At 49.3% G+C, this 17,512-nt stretch overlaps 1 protein-coding gene across 4 annotated transcripts in view; it reads left to right on the forward strand.

Annotated features, from left to right (window-relative positions):
* LOC119958354 (fragile X mental retardation syndrome-related protein 1-like) overlaps positions 1-17,512 on the forward strand; it is a 69,548-nt gene that overhangs the window by 27,612 nt on the left and 24,424 nt on the right. For all 4 annotated transcript variants that reach the window (XM_038786803.1, XM_038786805.1, XM_038786806.1 and 1 more), the window contains exons 3-7: positions 6,661-6,754; positions 8,644-8,715; positions 11,264-11,412; positions 14,028-14,121; positions 16,791-16,907. In XM_038786803.1, the coding sequence (XP_038642731.1) occupies positions 6,661-6,754; positions 8,644-8,715; positions 11,264-11,412; positions 14,028-14,121; positions 16,791-16,907 (526 nt within the window). The remainder of the gene's footprint in view (positions 1-6,660; positions 6,755-8,643; positions 8,716-11,263; positions 11,413-14,027; positions 14,122-16,790; positions 16,908-17,512) is intronic.

The raw sequence follows: 17,512 nt of genomic DNA on the forward strand, positions 1-17,512 counted from the left end.
CTGCAGGCCCCAATTTCTTGCCTTTTTCTGGTTTGTGGGTGCGAATGTGAGCGTATCCAGAAATACACATTCAAATCACTGCACACGGGCACTGGCGGCGTTATCCAAATCGTTATTGAGCTGGTAGAAATGCAGAACTTGATTTCTCCTTCATTCCCTCCTTCATTCCCTCCTGCTGGATTTCAGTGAAGCCTAAACCCAGAATGCAATCCTGCAATTGTTCTTTGGTTGAAGAATGTGGTTTACATTATGTTCCTTGTGTACAGTTTTCTACTGTCAGGCTTCACTTTCCTCTGCCATTATCTTTGGGACCTGTCTAATTATTCGCCCATAACTGGCATATTACTATTTCAGCAGTGGCATTAAAAGAAAGGTGATTTTTGAGAGCTCATCGTGATAAGCTTATTGCTTCCTCACACTGACTACTCAACAAGCATGCTCGCGTTCTAGCGGAGTAAGCACTGCTTGACCAGTCATATACAGCGAGTATCTGTGGGGGGGTGGGGGGGCTGACAGACTCCTGTGCACAGGATGTCTCTGCATCGAAAGGCCCCTTAATCCAAGCAAAACATTTTCAGTCCATTTTGAGGGTTGTGATGAACAGGTTGATGTCAGAATCTTGGTTATTGATCCAGATGTGTATCTCCGCGATTAGACGATTCACCACGAATCCTGGAATAATTGTTGTAGTCGTTCCTAGTTTGTCTTATTTCACCTGTATTCCTTTTTACTCTAAGAAGTCTTACAACACCCGGTTAAAGTCCAACAGGTTTGTTTCAAACACGAGCTTTCGGAGCGCAGCTCCTTCCTCTGGTGAATTCCTTCACCTGAGGAAGGAGCAGTGCTCCGAAAGCTCGTGTTTGAAACAAACCTGTTGGACTTTAACCTGGTGTTGTAAGACTTCCTACTGTGCTCACCCCAGTCCAACGCCGGCATCTCCACATCATTCCTTTTTACTGGTTTCCCTGATTCATTCCTCTCCGCCCGCTTTCATTTGTGATTGTAACGAACAATTTGGGATAATGCCTTGATGGTCTTTATGCTGACGTGGGAAGGTAGCTATTGTTCCAGAGAAACTGGTTTACTTGGGAATTGCTGTCTGTCCCTTGGGCCCACGTTGGGGCAAACATCAGGTTTGACCCGATTGGAATGGAGTTTAATCCAGGCCTGTTTCTGGGGTAGAAATGTCCAGAGATCCTGTCCGTGTTTCTCGTTTTACAAAGCTCATTCGACATGAGCAGGACAGTTCACAGTACAGATGTGTTTCGTTGTGCCGAAATTCTCAAAAGGTCACAGAAATAAACTGGAGAACGAGGGAAAAGGTCAGTTACCCATTGTGGCTGGAATGTACACTTTGGACCAACTCCAGTGGGTGTGTGTGTGTGTGTCAGTAACACCACTTGTCTAATAGTCAGAACTTTGACACTGTAGAAACCCTGGATAGCATCAATGCCCAAGATGATGTTTTGTCTTTTCTGTAGAGTGGCGATTGCTGAGGGGTGGCCTTAAAGATTATGAAGGAGTTTGTTTGTACCTCCCGTTTCACTCGTGGAGGGGGCCACAAAAAAAGACAGACACACTAAACCCAGTTGGAAATTCAGGAGCTCGCTCCCACGGGGAGTGGGGAGAATGTGGAACTCGCTCCCACGGCGAGCGGGGAGAATGTGGGAGCTCGCTCCCACGGCGAGCGGGGAGAATGTGGGAGCTCGCTCCCATGGCGAGCGGGGAGAATGTGGGAGCTCGCTCCCACGGCGAGCGGGGAGAATGTGGGAGCTCGCTCCCACGGCGAGCGGGGAGAATGTGGGAGCTCGCTCCCACGGCGAGCGGGGAGAATGTGGGAGCTCGCTCCCACGGCGAGCGGGGAGAATGTGGGAGCTTGCTCCCACGGCGAGCGGGGAGAATGTGGGAGCTCGCTCCCACGGCGAGCGGGGAGAATGTGGGAGCTCGCTCCCACGGCGAGCGGGGAGAATGTGGGAGCTCGCTCCCACGGCGAGCGGGGAGAATGTGGGAGCTCGCTCCCACGGCGAGCGGGGAGAATGTGGGAGCTCGCACCCACGGCGAGCGGGGAGAATGTGGGAGCTCGCTCCCACGGCGAGTAGTCGAGGTGAATAGTATCGAGACCTTTAAGGGGGAAGCTGGATAAAGACATGAGGGAGAGAGGAATAGATGGATCTGCTGAGAGGGTGAGATGGAGAGGTTACTGGTAGGACTTTGCTCTTCAGTCTGTGCTTCAGACAGATCTTCACATGACTGTGGCAAAATTTGGCTCCAACTCCATCCACACATGCTGACTTCACAACTGTACTGAGTCGGATCTCAAACAACGAGTCACAGGAAACCCACGCACACAGGGGGAGGACGTGCAGACTCCACACAGACAGTGACCCAGCCGGGAATCGAACCTGGGACCCTGGAGCTGTGAAGCATTTATGCTAACCACCGTGCTACCGTGCTGAACAAGTTCAGCAATCTGAGGAACAAGGAATAGGTTTAATAATAATCTCTATTATTGTCCGGGGAGGGCAGCACGGTGGCTCAGTAGGTTAGCACTGCAGTCTCACGGCGCTGAGGTCCCAGGTTCGATCCCGGCTCTGGGTCACTGTCCGTGTGGAGTTTGCACATTCTCCCCGTGTTTGCGTGGGTTTCGCCCCCACAACCCAAAGATGTGCAGGCTAGGTGGATTGAACACGCTAAATTGCCCCTTAATTAGAAAAAAAAAAAAAAAAAAAAATTATTGTCCGGGGTATCCGGTGAGTGAATTCCTTCTGTTCCGTTTGGATCCCGTTGCCAGGTCTGGAATGCTGCTCGTTTGCAATCTTGAGTTTGCCTATTCCAGTCTCGTAACGTTTGGCAGGCCGGAGACCTCAAACCTTCTCTGCTTCCGTCACGGCTCCAGGTCTCTCTTGGGGGCAGACTCGAGTGCCAATATCAAGGTGGTCTGTCCCGACATTAACGGCACTGGAGTGTTCGAATTGCTCAGGTCTCTGGTCCCGACTGTCAGGTAGTCGGTTCGGTCGATCTTGGATATTGCCTGGATGTCCTGAAGCATTTCCTTTGATGGCGATCACAAGGTAAGGATTGGTTGGTATTGGACTTCTGAATTCCATGCTTTCCAATGTTGGCGCCCGATAGGCACGATTGCCTCCTGCCCCTGGTATTGAAATCACTGAAGTGCGATCTCCAACTGAGAGCTGCATCTGGGTTTCGTTCACTGCGTCTTTGGGGTCGACGGTAGGTGTTTACACGAGGATTGCTGGTGAAGATCTGCAAGTTGCCCGGTTTTTACAGACAGATTCACTGGAAATGCTTTAACTGTTGCAGGGTATACAGGGCAATTCACTAGAATACAATTCTCCCTTTCAATCAACAAAGTGAACAACAGACTGATCATCTTCTCTTCCTTACGCTATCCACTTCCCTTAGCCAACTACATGTGATGTGTTCTCTTTAGTTAACCCACCGGTGCAAATCCTTGATATTAGAGGATGGCGGAGAAAAAAATATTCATTTTGAAGTGCTTTCTTATTCCAAACATATTTCACTGCCTTTTAGAGTCGTAAATGTTTTTGGAGCAGCACGGGGGAGCTGTGGTCGGCAACGACCTCTCGTCTGTTTCATTGTGAAAATGGTCGGTGGGTTTCTAAAACCCGTCACCTGCGAGGAGCAGAACCTCTCCCATGGCAGCAGGGTCGCCAACCCTAATTGAAGAACTTGTTAACAGCCAGCACAGCTGGGATGGGCCGAATGGCCTCCTGGGCTGAGAGATTCCTGACAGTCGTGCGCTACCAACAAAATCAATGGTGGACCACAGCTGCCAGCTCGCGAACGAGCTGCCCCACGGCACCATGAGCTTGCTCTCCGGTCAAGGCCAGTGTGCACAGGCCCTTGTTCTGAGATGCGGGAATTTGCTGTACTGTACACTCGGTGCCGCTTCCTTACGCCAGACGGCTGCTTTGGGCCTCGTTGGCACTGATATGAACACCCAACTGCCTGTCTGTAAGAACTGGAATAGGAATCCTGACTGCTGGCCGACTGGACCCGATAGTTTTATAGGTTGTGAAATATTTACTCTGCCTTCCTGCCCCACTGCTCTTGTGCCACTTTCCCTTGAGTTGGCAGTACCCACAGGACAGGATTTTGTGATGTTGAAATGACCATTCAATACCCTACAATACTCTGAGGGTACGTCCGGCAGCTGCAATTGTTTCTGTGATGGTGGGGTTTGTCCAGAACGTACTCAAGGCCAGGGAGTGCCCGAGGAGAAAGACCCTTACTTAATCGGCTTGTGAAGTTTTTGAAGACATCAGGTTAATTGTGGATAATGTCTGCCTGGACGTTCAAAGCTTTTATTCAGAGGCCTCCAGGATTGGTGACCAGATTGCATATTGTGGGATTAGGGGTAACCTCCTGTGCTGGACTGAGAGCTGGCTGGAAGCCACCATACAGAAAGTGATGATTTAGTGGCTGGGATTCTGCTTGGCAGTGGTGTAATGTGGGAATCGGTGTTTAACATGTTGCTATTTAGCTATTTCATTAAACGCCTAGAGTGGGTGTAATGAGAATGGTCCACAAGTTGATGGACAATCCTACGTGGTGTGTGAGCTTTGGAATTGTGCAGGGTGCTTGACCACTGAAGGCGTGATGTATTTGGCAAATTATGTTTAATTTTTAAAGTGTAATCTTGAGCAGATATAATGCGGAACCGTACAGGGAAGGATAACAATTTATCCTTTCAACAAGACCATGGTGTTGGCAGCGCGGTGGCGCAGTGGTTAGCACCGCTGCCTCACGGCGCCGAGGTCCCAGGTTCGATCCCGGCTCTGGGTCACTATCCGTGTGGAGTTTGCACATTCTCCCCGTGACTGCGTGGGTTTCACCCCCACAACCCAAAGATGTGCCGGGTAGGTGGATTGGCCACGCTAAATTGCCCCTTAATTAGAAAGAATGAATTGGGTACGCTAAATTTATAAAATGAAACAGTCAGTCAGAATTCAATTTTGACGCCCTCGCGCAGCGGGAGTTTGACGCACGGGCGCAGCGGGAGTTTGACGCACTGGCGCAGCGGGATTTTGACGCACTGGCGCAGCGGGAGTTTGACGCACTGGCGCAGCGGGAGTTTGACGCACTGGCGCAGCGGGAGTTTGACGCACTGGCGCAGCGGGAGTTTGACGCACTGGCGCAGCGGGAGTTTGACGCACTGGCGCAGCGGGAGTTTGACGCACTGGCGCAGCGGGATTTTGGCGCACTGGCGCAGCGGGATTTTGACGCACTGGCGCAGCGGGAGTTTGACGCACTGGCGCAGCGGGATTTTGACGCACTGGCGCAGCGGGATTTTGACGCACTGGCGCAGCGGGAGTTTGACGCACTGGCGCAGCGGGATTTTGACGCACTGGCGCAGCGGGATTTTGACGCACGGGCGCAGCGGGATTTTGACGCACTGGCGCAGCGGGATTTTGACGCACGGGCGCAGCGGGATTTTGACGCACTGGCGCAGCGGGATTTTGACGCACGGGCGCAGCGGGATTTTGACGCACGGGCGCAGCGGGAGTTTGACGCACGGGCGCAGCGGGGGTTTGACGCACGGGCGCAGCGGGAGTTTGACGCACGGGCGCAGCGGGAGTTTGACGCACGGGCGCAGCGGGAGTTTGACGCACGGGCGCAGCGGGAGTTTGACGCACTGGCGCAGCGGGAGTTTGACGCACTGGCGCAGCGGGAGTTTGAGGATTTGGACAGGTTGCAGAATAGAATCACGAGATTAATTCTCTGTCTATAACACAGCCACCTGTTTAGACTCTAGTATTGTCTTGTTGACTGCAGAGAAATGTAGGCGTGGGTGATTTGATTGAGGTTTATATAGTGAAACGGGACTTAACGGTTGGTACGCAGAGGCGGAACTAGGTTCCATGTAGAGATCAGTGAAACAGGCTGTCCCCTCGTGCAGTGACTGCTGATTGGCTGAATATCTGTTTGATGCTTTTGGCTGGAGAGGAAATCCAATCTCGAGATGGAGATCCTGAAATGGGAATCGGCGTTGGTGTGATCGCTTCGACTAGTTCCAGTTTCCTGATGGAACCGTGGTTTCTCATAGTTTACATCCCTGCCTGCCGATTTGACTGAGTGGGAGGGCAGTGTCTGATGTACTTACAGCAATATCAGATAGGCCAGCTGGCCAATTGGGCCTGTACCTATCCTTCGTTTTCTGATGTTGGAGACCCATTTTAAGGGTGCAAAGGCTGAACTAGGTTAAATTAACTAACATTGCACACACATCTCTGCCCCTGATATTCCTTCCATTGGACCCTCCTGACCCCTCTCTTCTGCCCTCGCCGTTATGCTCTGCCTTTGTAGAAGCTTGCAAATCGGGTCTTTGGAGGGATGCCATCATTACAATGCTGCCCTTACTGGAGGAACACATTGGTTTCGCCCGTATATGACCAATAGCTTGAGTTAGCGCATCCCGGGAAATGGCTTAGACAGCTTTACCTTTTGTAAACGATATCGGTGACTTTCGGGTAGGACCACGGTGGCTGCAGCAGACCCTGGCAGGGCCCAGTGAGTAATGGACAGCGCTGCGTTCTCCCTGTCCTGGAAGGAATGTTTTACTGCCAGACCATGGTGCAAACTCCTGAACTACATCCACCGCCATTCTTTTACCCGCAGCTGGCAACCTGAACGACAGCTTCCCTTCAGTGACGTGCGCCTGCCGCCTCCTGCAGATTTCAGCAAAGAGATCAGTGAAGGAGATGAAGTTGAGGTAAGAAACGTGTAGCTGTCTTTAAAATTGCTAAATGTTCAACCGTTATGTTAACTTTGGGAGAGATCTTTCTGCAAGCTCCCTCACTGCACGCCCCCACCCAAAACAGCTCTGCTGCTTGTGGGAACGGCAGTGATTTTACTGAACTTCAAATGGGACCCACATTGAATATGCAAGCCATGCTACCGTCCTGACCGACCAGAGGCAGTAGTTTCTCTCAATCGGTCCTTTTTGAATCCTTTAATCTCCTTGGACACCTCAGTTAGATCACCCCTTTCTCCTCTACGCTCTAGGGAATACCCGGTCAGTTTGTGGAAACTGTTCCAATTGAACTCCTTTTGTCCCTGGTACCATTTTGGTAAATTACCCCCCCCCCCCCCCTCAGCCGACCAATATCTCCTGGGGTGTGATACTCCGAACTGGATTCGGCACTCCCAGAGGCTGTCTGACCTGAGCTGTGTAACATAGTTTCCATCCCTTGGTAATCCAGTCCCTTGGAGATGCGGCCAATATTCCCTTGGCTGCTGCCATTAGGTTTTGTACCTGTTCATTAGCTTTTAATGTTCTGCAGATGGGATGCAGGAGTCTCTGTGTTTTGCTGGCAATGTGCCCGGAGCTATAACGTGCTTTGCCATTGCACGTTGCAAGGGGATTGCTGTATGTGAATCAACAAGTCTTGTTACAATTGTACCTGGGTTTGGTGAGGCCACATCTTGAGTAATATGCGCAGTTTTGGGCTCCATGTTTTAAGAAAGAATACCATTGTGTGTTTTGGAGGTGGTTCAGTAAAGGTTCCTGGAGTTGAGGGGGGATATTAGTCAATGGTAGGCTGAATAAATTGGGTTTATATTCTCTGGCACTTAGAAGACTGGGAGACTATCTCATTGAAGCAGACAAGATTCTGAGGGGTGGGCAGCAGGGTGGCGCAGTGGGTTAGCACTGCTGCCTCACAGCGCCGAGGTCCCAGGTTCGATCCCGGCTCTGGGTCACTGTCCGTGTGGCGTTTGCACGTTCTCGCCCCCCCACAACCCAAAGATGTGCAGGGTAGGTGGATTGGCCAGGCTAAATTGCCCCTTAATTGGAAAAAATTAATTGGGTAATCTAAATTTATATTAAAAAAAGATTGAGGGAGTTTGACAGGGAGGACATGGATTCTGAGGGGGTTTGACAGGGAGGATATGGATTCTGAGGGGGTTTGACAGGGAGGATATGGATTCTGAGGGGGTTTGACAGGGAGGATATGGATTCTGAGGGGGTTTGACAGGGAGGATATGGATTCTGAGGGGGTTTGACAGGGAGGATATGGATTCGGACGAGAAGTTTCTTCACTCAGAGTTGCGAATCTTTGATTATAGATGCTCCATCGTTGAATGAATATATCTCTGGCTGAGATAGACAGATTTTGGGTATCTCTGAATCGAGGGATAGGGGAAGCGGACGGACAAGTGGAGTTGTGAAACCCATGATCTTATTGGATGGTGGAGCAGGCGTTACTGCTAGAACCATAGAATTGCTGCACTGCAGAAGAAGGCCTTTCGATCCATCGAGTCTGTGCCGGCCCTTTGAAAGAGCACCCTACCTAGGCCCACTCCCCCTGTCCTATCCCTGTAAACCCCATCTAACCTGCCCACCTCTCTTTGTGTGTTCTTGTATACTGCTGCATTGTAACACCGTAGCTGCTTTCTCACTAATTTATTGCCTCCCTGGTGGCACTAGCTCCTGACACGCACACCTGATAGGCCGAATGGTCGCCTGCGTTATTCAAAGTTTTACATTTCTTATGTGGGGGACACAACCAAGTCTCATTTTTTAAAAATTTGGTCAAGTGGATGTCCAGTGAAGCAAAAATTTGTACAAAATTCATGTCTGCGATCACTATAATGTTCCAGGTTTACTCGCGAGCCAACGAAAATGAACCCTGTGGATGGTGGATGGCACGGGTCCGGATGATGAAGGGAGATGTAAGTATTTGTTTTGCGATTATTTGGGAGCCAGACCGGGGGGGGGGGGGAGGAAATCAAGCAGCAATGAAAACAAATCCACTTGCGACTACCTTGGTTAAAATAGCGATTGTGCATGAATGCTAAATTGCAGCGGATTACAAAATCGGAAACCCAGGCCTCTTATTTGCATCGCTCATTCAGTCTTGTAAATAATTCCGCTGGGGGTTGTGGAGATGCCTAAACGAAAGTGGCAGGCCACTCTCGCCCAAATGAGTGTCCACTGCCTGCCCGTCGTATTGGAGGCTTAAGCATTTGGTTCGCGCCCGAGGTCAGGTTTATTTTGATTACCGCCAAATATTGTCCTCTTTTATTTCTACTCTATCCATCCTAAATATTTGCCGTCAGGAATGTTTACAAAAGGGGGTTGGCACTGCCACGCCGAGAGCAATCAAGGCCACTCTGGTGTGGCTAAATCCAACAGAAAGATGCTGATGTAGCCCCCTTCCTTAGTGGTTCAGGTCCTCGATGAGGTGCTGAGAATCTCTCTGAATTTCAGTGCTTGTAACATAAGAATGGCGTGTTGGTTTGTAATTTTAATTCAACATTAGCCTTCCTGTAATGTCCCGTCCACCACTCTCTATTACTTGCTGAATTTATTTTGTTTTTTGCTACTTGCACGATAGTTGTTCCAATCTTAACCTTGCCCAAAAAATTTTTGGATGCAAGTCCTGCTATCATTCAGCCTTCAGAACGTGTTCCTTGACTGAAATATTATTCTTTAAAAAGCCATTAAGAGTGTACTTCATACAGGCCATTCCTCTCCAGAACTGTTCCCGGGGAATCTCTCAACACCCATTCTAAGTCCTTCTCAGATGCTGAATCATTGAGACATCCTGGTACATGACCACCCTCTGTCTTGTCTGACGTAGACAGTTGGGGGTGAATAACTCTAGTTACCTATTCTGTGCTTTTTACCTCACGAATGAGAGATGCATTTAAGGGGAGTCTTGGTAAGTCCAACAAGACCAGTGCAGTAGATAACGGGGAGCCAATGGATGTGGTATATCTGGATTTCCAGAAAGCCTTTGACAAGGTGCCACACAAAAGGTTGCTGCATAAGATTAAGATGCATGGCATTAAGGGTAAAGTAGTTTCATGGATAGAGGATTGGTTAATTAATAGAAAGCAAAGAGTGGGGATTAATGGGTGTTTATCTGGTTGGCAATCAGTAGCTAGTGGTGTCCCTCAGGGATCAGTGTTGGGCCCACAATTGTTCACAATTTACATAGATGATTTGGAGTTGGGGGACCAAATGTGAGGTTATCCATTTTGGTAGGAATAACAGCAAACGGGATTATTATTTAAATCATAAAATATTAAAGCACGCTGCCGTGCAGAGAGACCTGGGTGTGCTAGTGCATGAGTCGTAAAAAGTTGGTTTACAGGTGCAACAGGTGATTAAGAAGGCAAATGGAATTTTGTCCTTCATTGCTAGAGGGATGGAGTTCAAGACTAGGGAGGTTATGCTGCAATTGTATAAGGTGTTAGTGAGGCCACACCTGGAGTATTGTGTTCAGTGCCAGTACGTCCTTTCTCAGGTAAGGAGACCAAAACTGGAGGGTGTGCAGAGGAGATTCATTAGGTTAATCCCAGAACTGAAGGGGTTGGATTGCGAGGAGAGGTTGAGTAGACTGGGACTGTACTCGTTGGAATTCAGAAGGATGAGGGGGGGATCTTATAGAAACATATAAAATTATGAAGGGAATAGATAGGATAGATGAGGGCAGGTTGTTTCCTCTGGCGGGTGAAAGCAGAACTAGGGGGCATAGCCTCAAAATAAGGGGAAGTAGATTTAGGACTGAGTTTAGGAGGAACTTCTTCACCCAAAGGGTTGTGAATCTATGGAATTCCTTGCCCAGTGAAGCAGTTGAGGCTCCTTCATTAAATGTTTTTAAGATAAAGATAGTTTTTTGAAGAATAATGGGATTAAGGATTATGGTGTTCGGGCCGGAAAGTGGAGCTGAGTCCACAAAAGATCAGCCATGATCTCATTGAATGGTGGAGCAGGCTCGAGGGGCCATATGGCCGACTCCTGCTCCTAGTCCTTATGTTCTTGTGTTAAGTCCACGTGGAAGAATGGAATTGGTCACGAAGATTTGATTTTGAAGAATTTGGGTGGTTTGTGTGCAGTATAAACCCTCGTGGACTGTACCTTCCCTGTAATTCAGAGCATTTCCAAGGGCCTGCAATAAAAAGCTCAAGATGGATGGGAAGTCCTGTGTGGGTGAAGCAGAGCTTTCCAGAAACCTAACATCTTGGTTTCTTCTGTTCTATTCCAGAAAGCCAGCTGAGGAAGGAGGGATACTGCCAATCTTTCTTCAGTTTGGCGTTTATTTACAATGTCAACATCATGGCCTCCAAATTCATAGTATCAGTTGGAGTCTCTTTGATTGAAGTTCTCCACTTGCATATCAGTTGTGTATTGGGGGGTGGTTGGGGGGGGGGGGGGGGGGGGGGGAACGTTTGCACACCCAGCTTCAGTGTGTATACTGCCTTTTTGTTTCAGTTTTACGTGATTGAGTACGCCGCATGCGATGCCACGTACAATGAGATTGTCACAATGGAGAGGCTTCGTCCTGTCAATCCCAACAAGACTGCCACCAAGACCATGTTCCACAAATACGCCATCCCAGTGCCAGAGGACCTGAAAGAAGCGTGAGTCTAGCTTGAAGCCTTGGCTGCCATGCCAGGCAGTCCTAACCATCTGCCCCCTTTTTTTTGCAATATCCATCCGTTTCCAATCATTTCTGCAGAATAACAGGTGATATTCAGATGGGTAAAACAGCCGACTGTGCAGAACAATGGGTCTGCAGGTTGCACTCTGCGAATTAATGTATGCCAGACTGTTGTATGGTGTTGGGCGGGGAGTAAGGCTTTAGCTCAGCACGGTCATTGTGTTTTGGGTTGGTGAACTGGTGCTGACATTTGCCTTTGTATTGGGCAGTTGCTGGCCAATAAGCAGTGTCACCGAGGCCCATCGATACGCTGTGTGTGTGGTGCCGATAAACTGTTTTGAAAAGGAGCCCATTCAGCCCCTCTCCCCCGTGGCCATTTCTGTCATGTAGGGAGATTACCAAAAGCTGACGCTAGTGTGCAAACGTAATACCTGGAGCTGATAGATTGTTGTTGGCCTTTATTCCAAGGGGGGGGTGGGATTCAAAATTATTCCGTGTTTCATTCCGTTATGTCGTGGCTGATCTGTACCTTAACCCCATCTACCCACCTTGGTCAATAAGGTTGGCACAGTTACTTCACAGGGTCCCGGGTTCGATTCCCGGCTTGGGTCACTGCCTGTGCGGAATCTGCACGTTCTCCCCGTGTCTGCGTGGGTTTCCTCCGGTTTCCTCCCACAAGTCCCGAAAGACGTGCTGTCAGGTGAATTGGACATTCTGAATTCTCCCTCTGTGTACCCGAACAGGCGCCAGAATGTGGTGACTAGGGGCTTTTCACAGTAACTTCATTGCAGTGTTAATGGAGCCTACTTGTGACGATAAAGATTATTATTATTATTATTATTAACCCTTAACCTCCTTACCCAGCAAAAAACAATCTCGGTTTTGACATTTTCGATTGATTCCAGCTTCTTATGTTCACCACTCCTGACTGGCCTGCCTCTAGTTTTAAGATTATGCACGTTTGTTCTGCCAAACCCCCCCCCCCCCCATTCAAGAGAAAAGATAACTCCATTAATTAATCTTGAACGCATCAATCAGCCTTCACCATTAATCTCCCTTACTTGAGAAGATACCAACCTAGTTGGTGTAATCTTTCCTCACTTTAACCTTTATTTTAGCCCAGGATCGTTCTGGTGAATCTGCACTGCGTTTGCCCCAAGGCCAATATCTCTCCTTCCTGGGTTGTGATGGCCCAGAACAGAACCCAGTTACTCCCGCTGGGGGGGATCCAACAGAGACCCTGTACCACTGAAATCACTCGTCCTCTTGTGTGTTTCAGTCACCCCTCGATACGCAGGTTGATATTCCATTCATCTTTTGGGTTGATTTCTGTACCTGTCCGCTGGGTTTTGAGTGTGTGTCTGGGCACCTCAATCCCTTTGTTGCTCCTGAAGTCCCATCAATGTGTTTCTGTCTGATCCAGGGTCATTTCCCAATGTTGGCCTCCACCTGCCGCACTCTTGTCCTACTCGCTGAGCTTAAGTTCTGCATGGGAATGACGTGTCTGGATGTGAATGGTGTGCTTTGGCTCCATAGACATACATAGACATAGAATTTACAGTGCAGAAGGAGGCCATTTGGCCCATCGAGTCTGCACCGGCTCACGGAAAGAGCACCTCACTTCAGCCCGCACCTCCATCCTATCCCCATTACCCCATAACCTCACCTAAGTAAGGGCAATTTAACATGGCCAATCAACCCAACCTGCACATCTTTGGACTTGTGGGAGGAAACCGGAGGAAACCCGTGCAGACTCCGCACAGACAGTGACCCAAGCCGCGAATCGAACCTGGGACCCTGGAGCTGTGAAGCAACTGTGCTAACCACTTGCCAACATGCTGCCCTTGCTCATCCCTGATGGAGTTTCCAGCTTCACTCTGCTCCCAGCAGCCTGCGGTATGATGTAGGCACAGCTCAGTGACTGGTGCACTCCACAGGTCAGAAGGCTGTCGATTCAATCCCCACTCGAGACCGGTGTACAAAGTGTAGGGGCGCGCACTAGTGTAGGACTGAGGAAGTGCTGCACTGTCAGTGGTGTCGTTTTTTTGTGTGTAGATGAAATGCTAAACTGAGGCCCCGTTGCCCTCAGTTAAGACCGCATGGCCAATATCTTTGAAAGAGCCAGGGAGGTACTCTGTGTCCTGGCCAACATAGGGGGTGGTTTAGCACAGTGGGCTAAACAGCTGGCTTGTGGTGCAGAACAAGGCCAGCAGCGCGGGTTCAATTCCCGTACCGGCCTCCCCGAACAGGCACCGGAATGTGGCGACTAGGGGCTTTTCACGGTAACTTCATTGAAGCCGACTTGAGACAATAAGCGATTATTATGTATCCCTCAACCAACAGCACAAAAATGGATTCTGTTAGTTATCACATTGTAGTTTATGGGATCTTGCTATGCACAGATTGGCTGCTGCGTTTCCTACGCAAGAGCAGTGACTATACTGGGAAGTGGTTTATTGGCTATAAAGTGCTTTTGAATATCCTGAAGTAGTGAGCGATGCTGGAGCAACAAGTGTTTTATTACACATTGAGATTATTCTTCCTTCTCTCCCTCTTTCCCCCACCGCCTCCCCAAAATGTTTCTCCTTTCTGCAGCTGTGCAAACGAGAACGCTCACAAGGATTTCAAAAAAGCTGTTGGAGCGGACTCCATCGTCTACAACAGCAGCAGCGGCGAGCTGGTCCTTCTGGTAAGCAGAGTGCCAATTTCGTCACGCACACCGTTTGGCCAGCTCTTTAATGTCCATTCAGCACCTGACTTGCTTTATGAGTCTTGGACCCTTCCCCTGCCTTGGCACTCTCTCTCTCTCGTACTTTCTTTGACCGCTGTAGCCGTTCAAATGAGGGGACACGCTGCCTTTTGCCTCCCCTTTAGAGAGAAGTTGCTGAGCTGTGGTTGGCCAGGGTGGGCCCCTAGATTGATCCCTCCTGCCTGTTTATCTATTTCTAGTCACCCCGCTTTAGGGGAAATTAGCCAAGGTTCCCCCTCCTGTGCTGCAACCTTGTGGTTAGGCATAGTGTGAACAGGGGCCAGTTCAACTAAGATGCCCTTTGCAGTTGAATAGCTGGACATGTTGTGGGGGGTGGGTGGCTACAGCTGAATGGGTGACTTTGATGGAAGTTATCCTCCCAATTTTCCTATCGGCCCTTCCTTCGCAGTCGATGGATCAAAATTTGGGAACGCCCTCCCTTAACAGCGTGTACCTACGCCACGTGGACTGCAGCCGTTTGATAAGGTGGCTCACCACCACCTTCATGATGGCAGGGAAGGGCAGTAAAAACACTGGCCACCCCAGTCATGCCCAAATCCCATGACAGCATTCATTTAAAAAAGTACTTGCGGGCATCCAGTACCTGTTGTACTGTTTGAACGAAGGGAAGTCAGTCCCTTCAGGAATGGAGAGACGAGATTATTGCACGGTCGCACAAGTGGTTAGCACTGTGGCTTCACAGCGCCAGGGTCCCAGGTTCGATTCCCCGCTGGGTCACTGTCTGTGCGGAGTCTGCACGTTCTCCCCGTGTGTGCGTGGGTTTCCTCCGGGTGCTCCGGCTCCCTCCCACAGTCTAAAGACGTGCAGGTTAGGTGGATTGGCCATGATGAATTGCCGTTAGTGACCAAAAAGGTTAGAAGGGGTTATTGGGTTACGGGGATAGGGTGGAAGTGAGGGCTTAAGTGGGTCGGTGCAGACTCGATGGGCCGAATGGCCTCCTTATGCACTGTATGTTCTGAAATAATCTCACAGGTGGAAAATGGGGCTCCTTCTAAAGTGAAAGGTAAATTCCATTTTTCCTCTTCTGTGAAGATGTGGAATGATGAAAGATATCTTCCATACCACATGAAATATCCCTCATTCTTGTTAATATGAAGGATATTGATTGTGCCATGAGCACATATAAAGAGGGATTGCTGTTATACTGGATTAATAGGTAGAAGGCAGACGTATGTAATGTTGCGCTTTGTCAGTGAAGTAACTATCACAAAAAGGATTTCATACATTAACATCTGGCTTGAAATCCCTTTTCCAGATTTATTTTTTTGGGGAATCTTCCCATTCACATACAACTTAACTGCCGGGTTTTCGATGGCTTAATTTTGTTTATTTGTAGAAGTGCTTGCAGTGTACTGTTTATATATTCTCACAATATGGGTGTTGGTGGTACGGCCAACCTTAACTGAGCCACTTGCAAATCCCATTTCCCAGGAAATGTCATTGCTGTGGGTCTGGAGTCACGTGTAGGTCAGGCCAGGTGAGGACGGCAGATTTCCTTCCCTAAAGGACATTAGTGACCCAGATGGGATTTCAACAACAATTAGGTGGTTTCTTGATCACCATTACTGAGACTCTGTATTGGAGATGTAGCAATTAACTGAATTTAAGTTCCCGAGCTGCCATGGTGGGATTTGCGGTCTGAATGGAGGAGATAATGTAGCATGGCTTATCTGCGTGAAGTGAAATCAGATTTTCCAAGCTGTTGGTAGGACCCGTATGACCCTTTTTTGTCTGAAAGGAGCATTAAAACATCATACCCTTGTCAGTCGAAATATTGTACATTCCTAAATTCTTTTCTTCGTAAACAAAATACCTTTCCAAATGAAATATGCTCACACGCTTTCTGCTTGCCTCCCTCTTGCCAGCACTCTGCTGCTTGCTGGAGAGAGAGTATGAGGAGGGGGGGGGGGGAAGAGAAAGAGTCGGCGAGCCAGAGAGGCTACTACAAAATGGCGACCATCAGGTCACTCTGTGACGTTGGCCCGGCAACGCTAAAGTCCAACAATAAGTGCATGTACTGGCCTCATATCTCCAGCGTTAAAGCTGAGGCAAGTTAAAACTGGTTTAAGATGCTAAATGGACTGTCCACTCTAATGTTGTGTTCGGAAGCAGCCGTGTCCCCGTCATAGTTTTCCTGCCACTTCTCTCAACCAGAGTGGGCTGCACAAAACACTCCACGGGCTGGAGACCGCGAATAAAAATAGAAAATGCTGAAAGTACCTGATGGATCAGGCCGGTTAGGACAGTAGCCAGCGTTTCGGGTCTATCATCCGCCATTGGAACTGGCAGTGTGGGATTTAACAGGTTTAAAACAAGTGCAGATACCAAAAAAGCAAACTAGTGTACGGGGAGGGTAGAACAAAGTGGGAGGTCTGTGCTGGGGAGGGTGGGAGAGATTCGGTGACAAAATGGAGGATGGTGAATTGTGATGGAAGCTGATCGCCGTTCTGAGGTTCTTCAGCTCAAAACGAGCTCCATGCCCCAAAAATAGACGGAAACTTAAATAAGGTGCAGTGTCTAGCATGAGGGATTTTTTTTACATTACCAAGTATCTGAGAGTAATGGAAGTTCTAATGTCTCTGTTACAGTCCATTAATGAGTCGACCGTGAAGCGTGCAGGCTTGCTGAGTGACATGCACTTCCGCAGTATTCGCACCAAACTGATGCTGATGTCCCGGAACGAGGAGGCGACGAAACACCTCGAGGTGAGCGAGGCTGGCTGGAGAGGAGGGGTACGGGCCCTGAGGCTCTCAACTTAGTAGCTTTGTATTGTCTCCTGTGGCCCGAGTGGTTCTGACACTGGACTGGCGAGCTGGATGTTGCGGTCGTCCCCGCAAAGTGTGAACCGCGGGGCTCCCGCAAAGAGCTACGGTTGGGAAAGTACAGCAACAAATTGCATTTACCCGGTGCCCGTGACATGGTGAGAGATCCTCAATGTTTCGTCCCGTCCTTGCCAGACACCCGATTGACACCAAACTGTTTAAGGAGGCATTGGTGCAGTAGGTTTGGAAAGAGAAATTGAGGGGTTTAGGAAGGGAATCGCGGAGCGGAGGACTCTGCCTCCTGAAGGCCGTCAGTGGCGGAAGGGTTAGAATTGGGGTTGCACAGCAGGACAGAATTGGAGGAATGCAGGTGTTTGTCGGGCTGGGATAGGGTAACGGTATGCTGGGGTGGGATTCAACAATAAGTCAGCAAGCATGGGCGATGGGAGAACTGAGCTTGGTGTGATACATACAGCAGTAGGGTTTCTCCCAGCGAAGTCTGAACGAATGTACTTGAAGGTGAATGGTGTGTACCCTCCGTCTCCCAC

Source organism: Scyliorhinus canicula, chromosome 29 (assembly GCF_902713615.1).
Source record: "Scyliorhinus canicula chromosome 29, sScyCan1.1, whole genome shotgun sequence".
NCBI classification, from domain to species: Eukaryota; Metazoa; Chordata; class Chondrichthyes; order Carcharhiniformes; family Scyliorhinidae; genus Scyliorhinus; species Scyliorhinus canicula.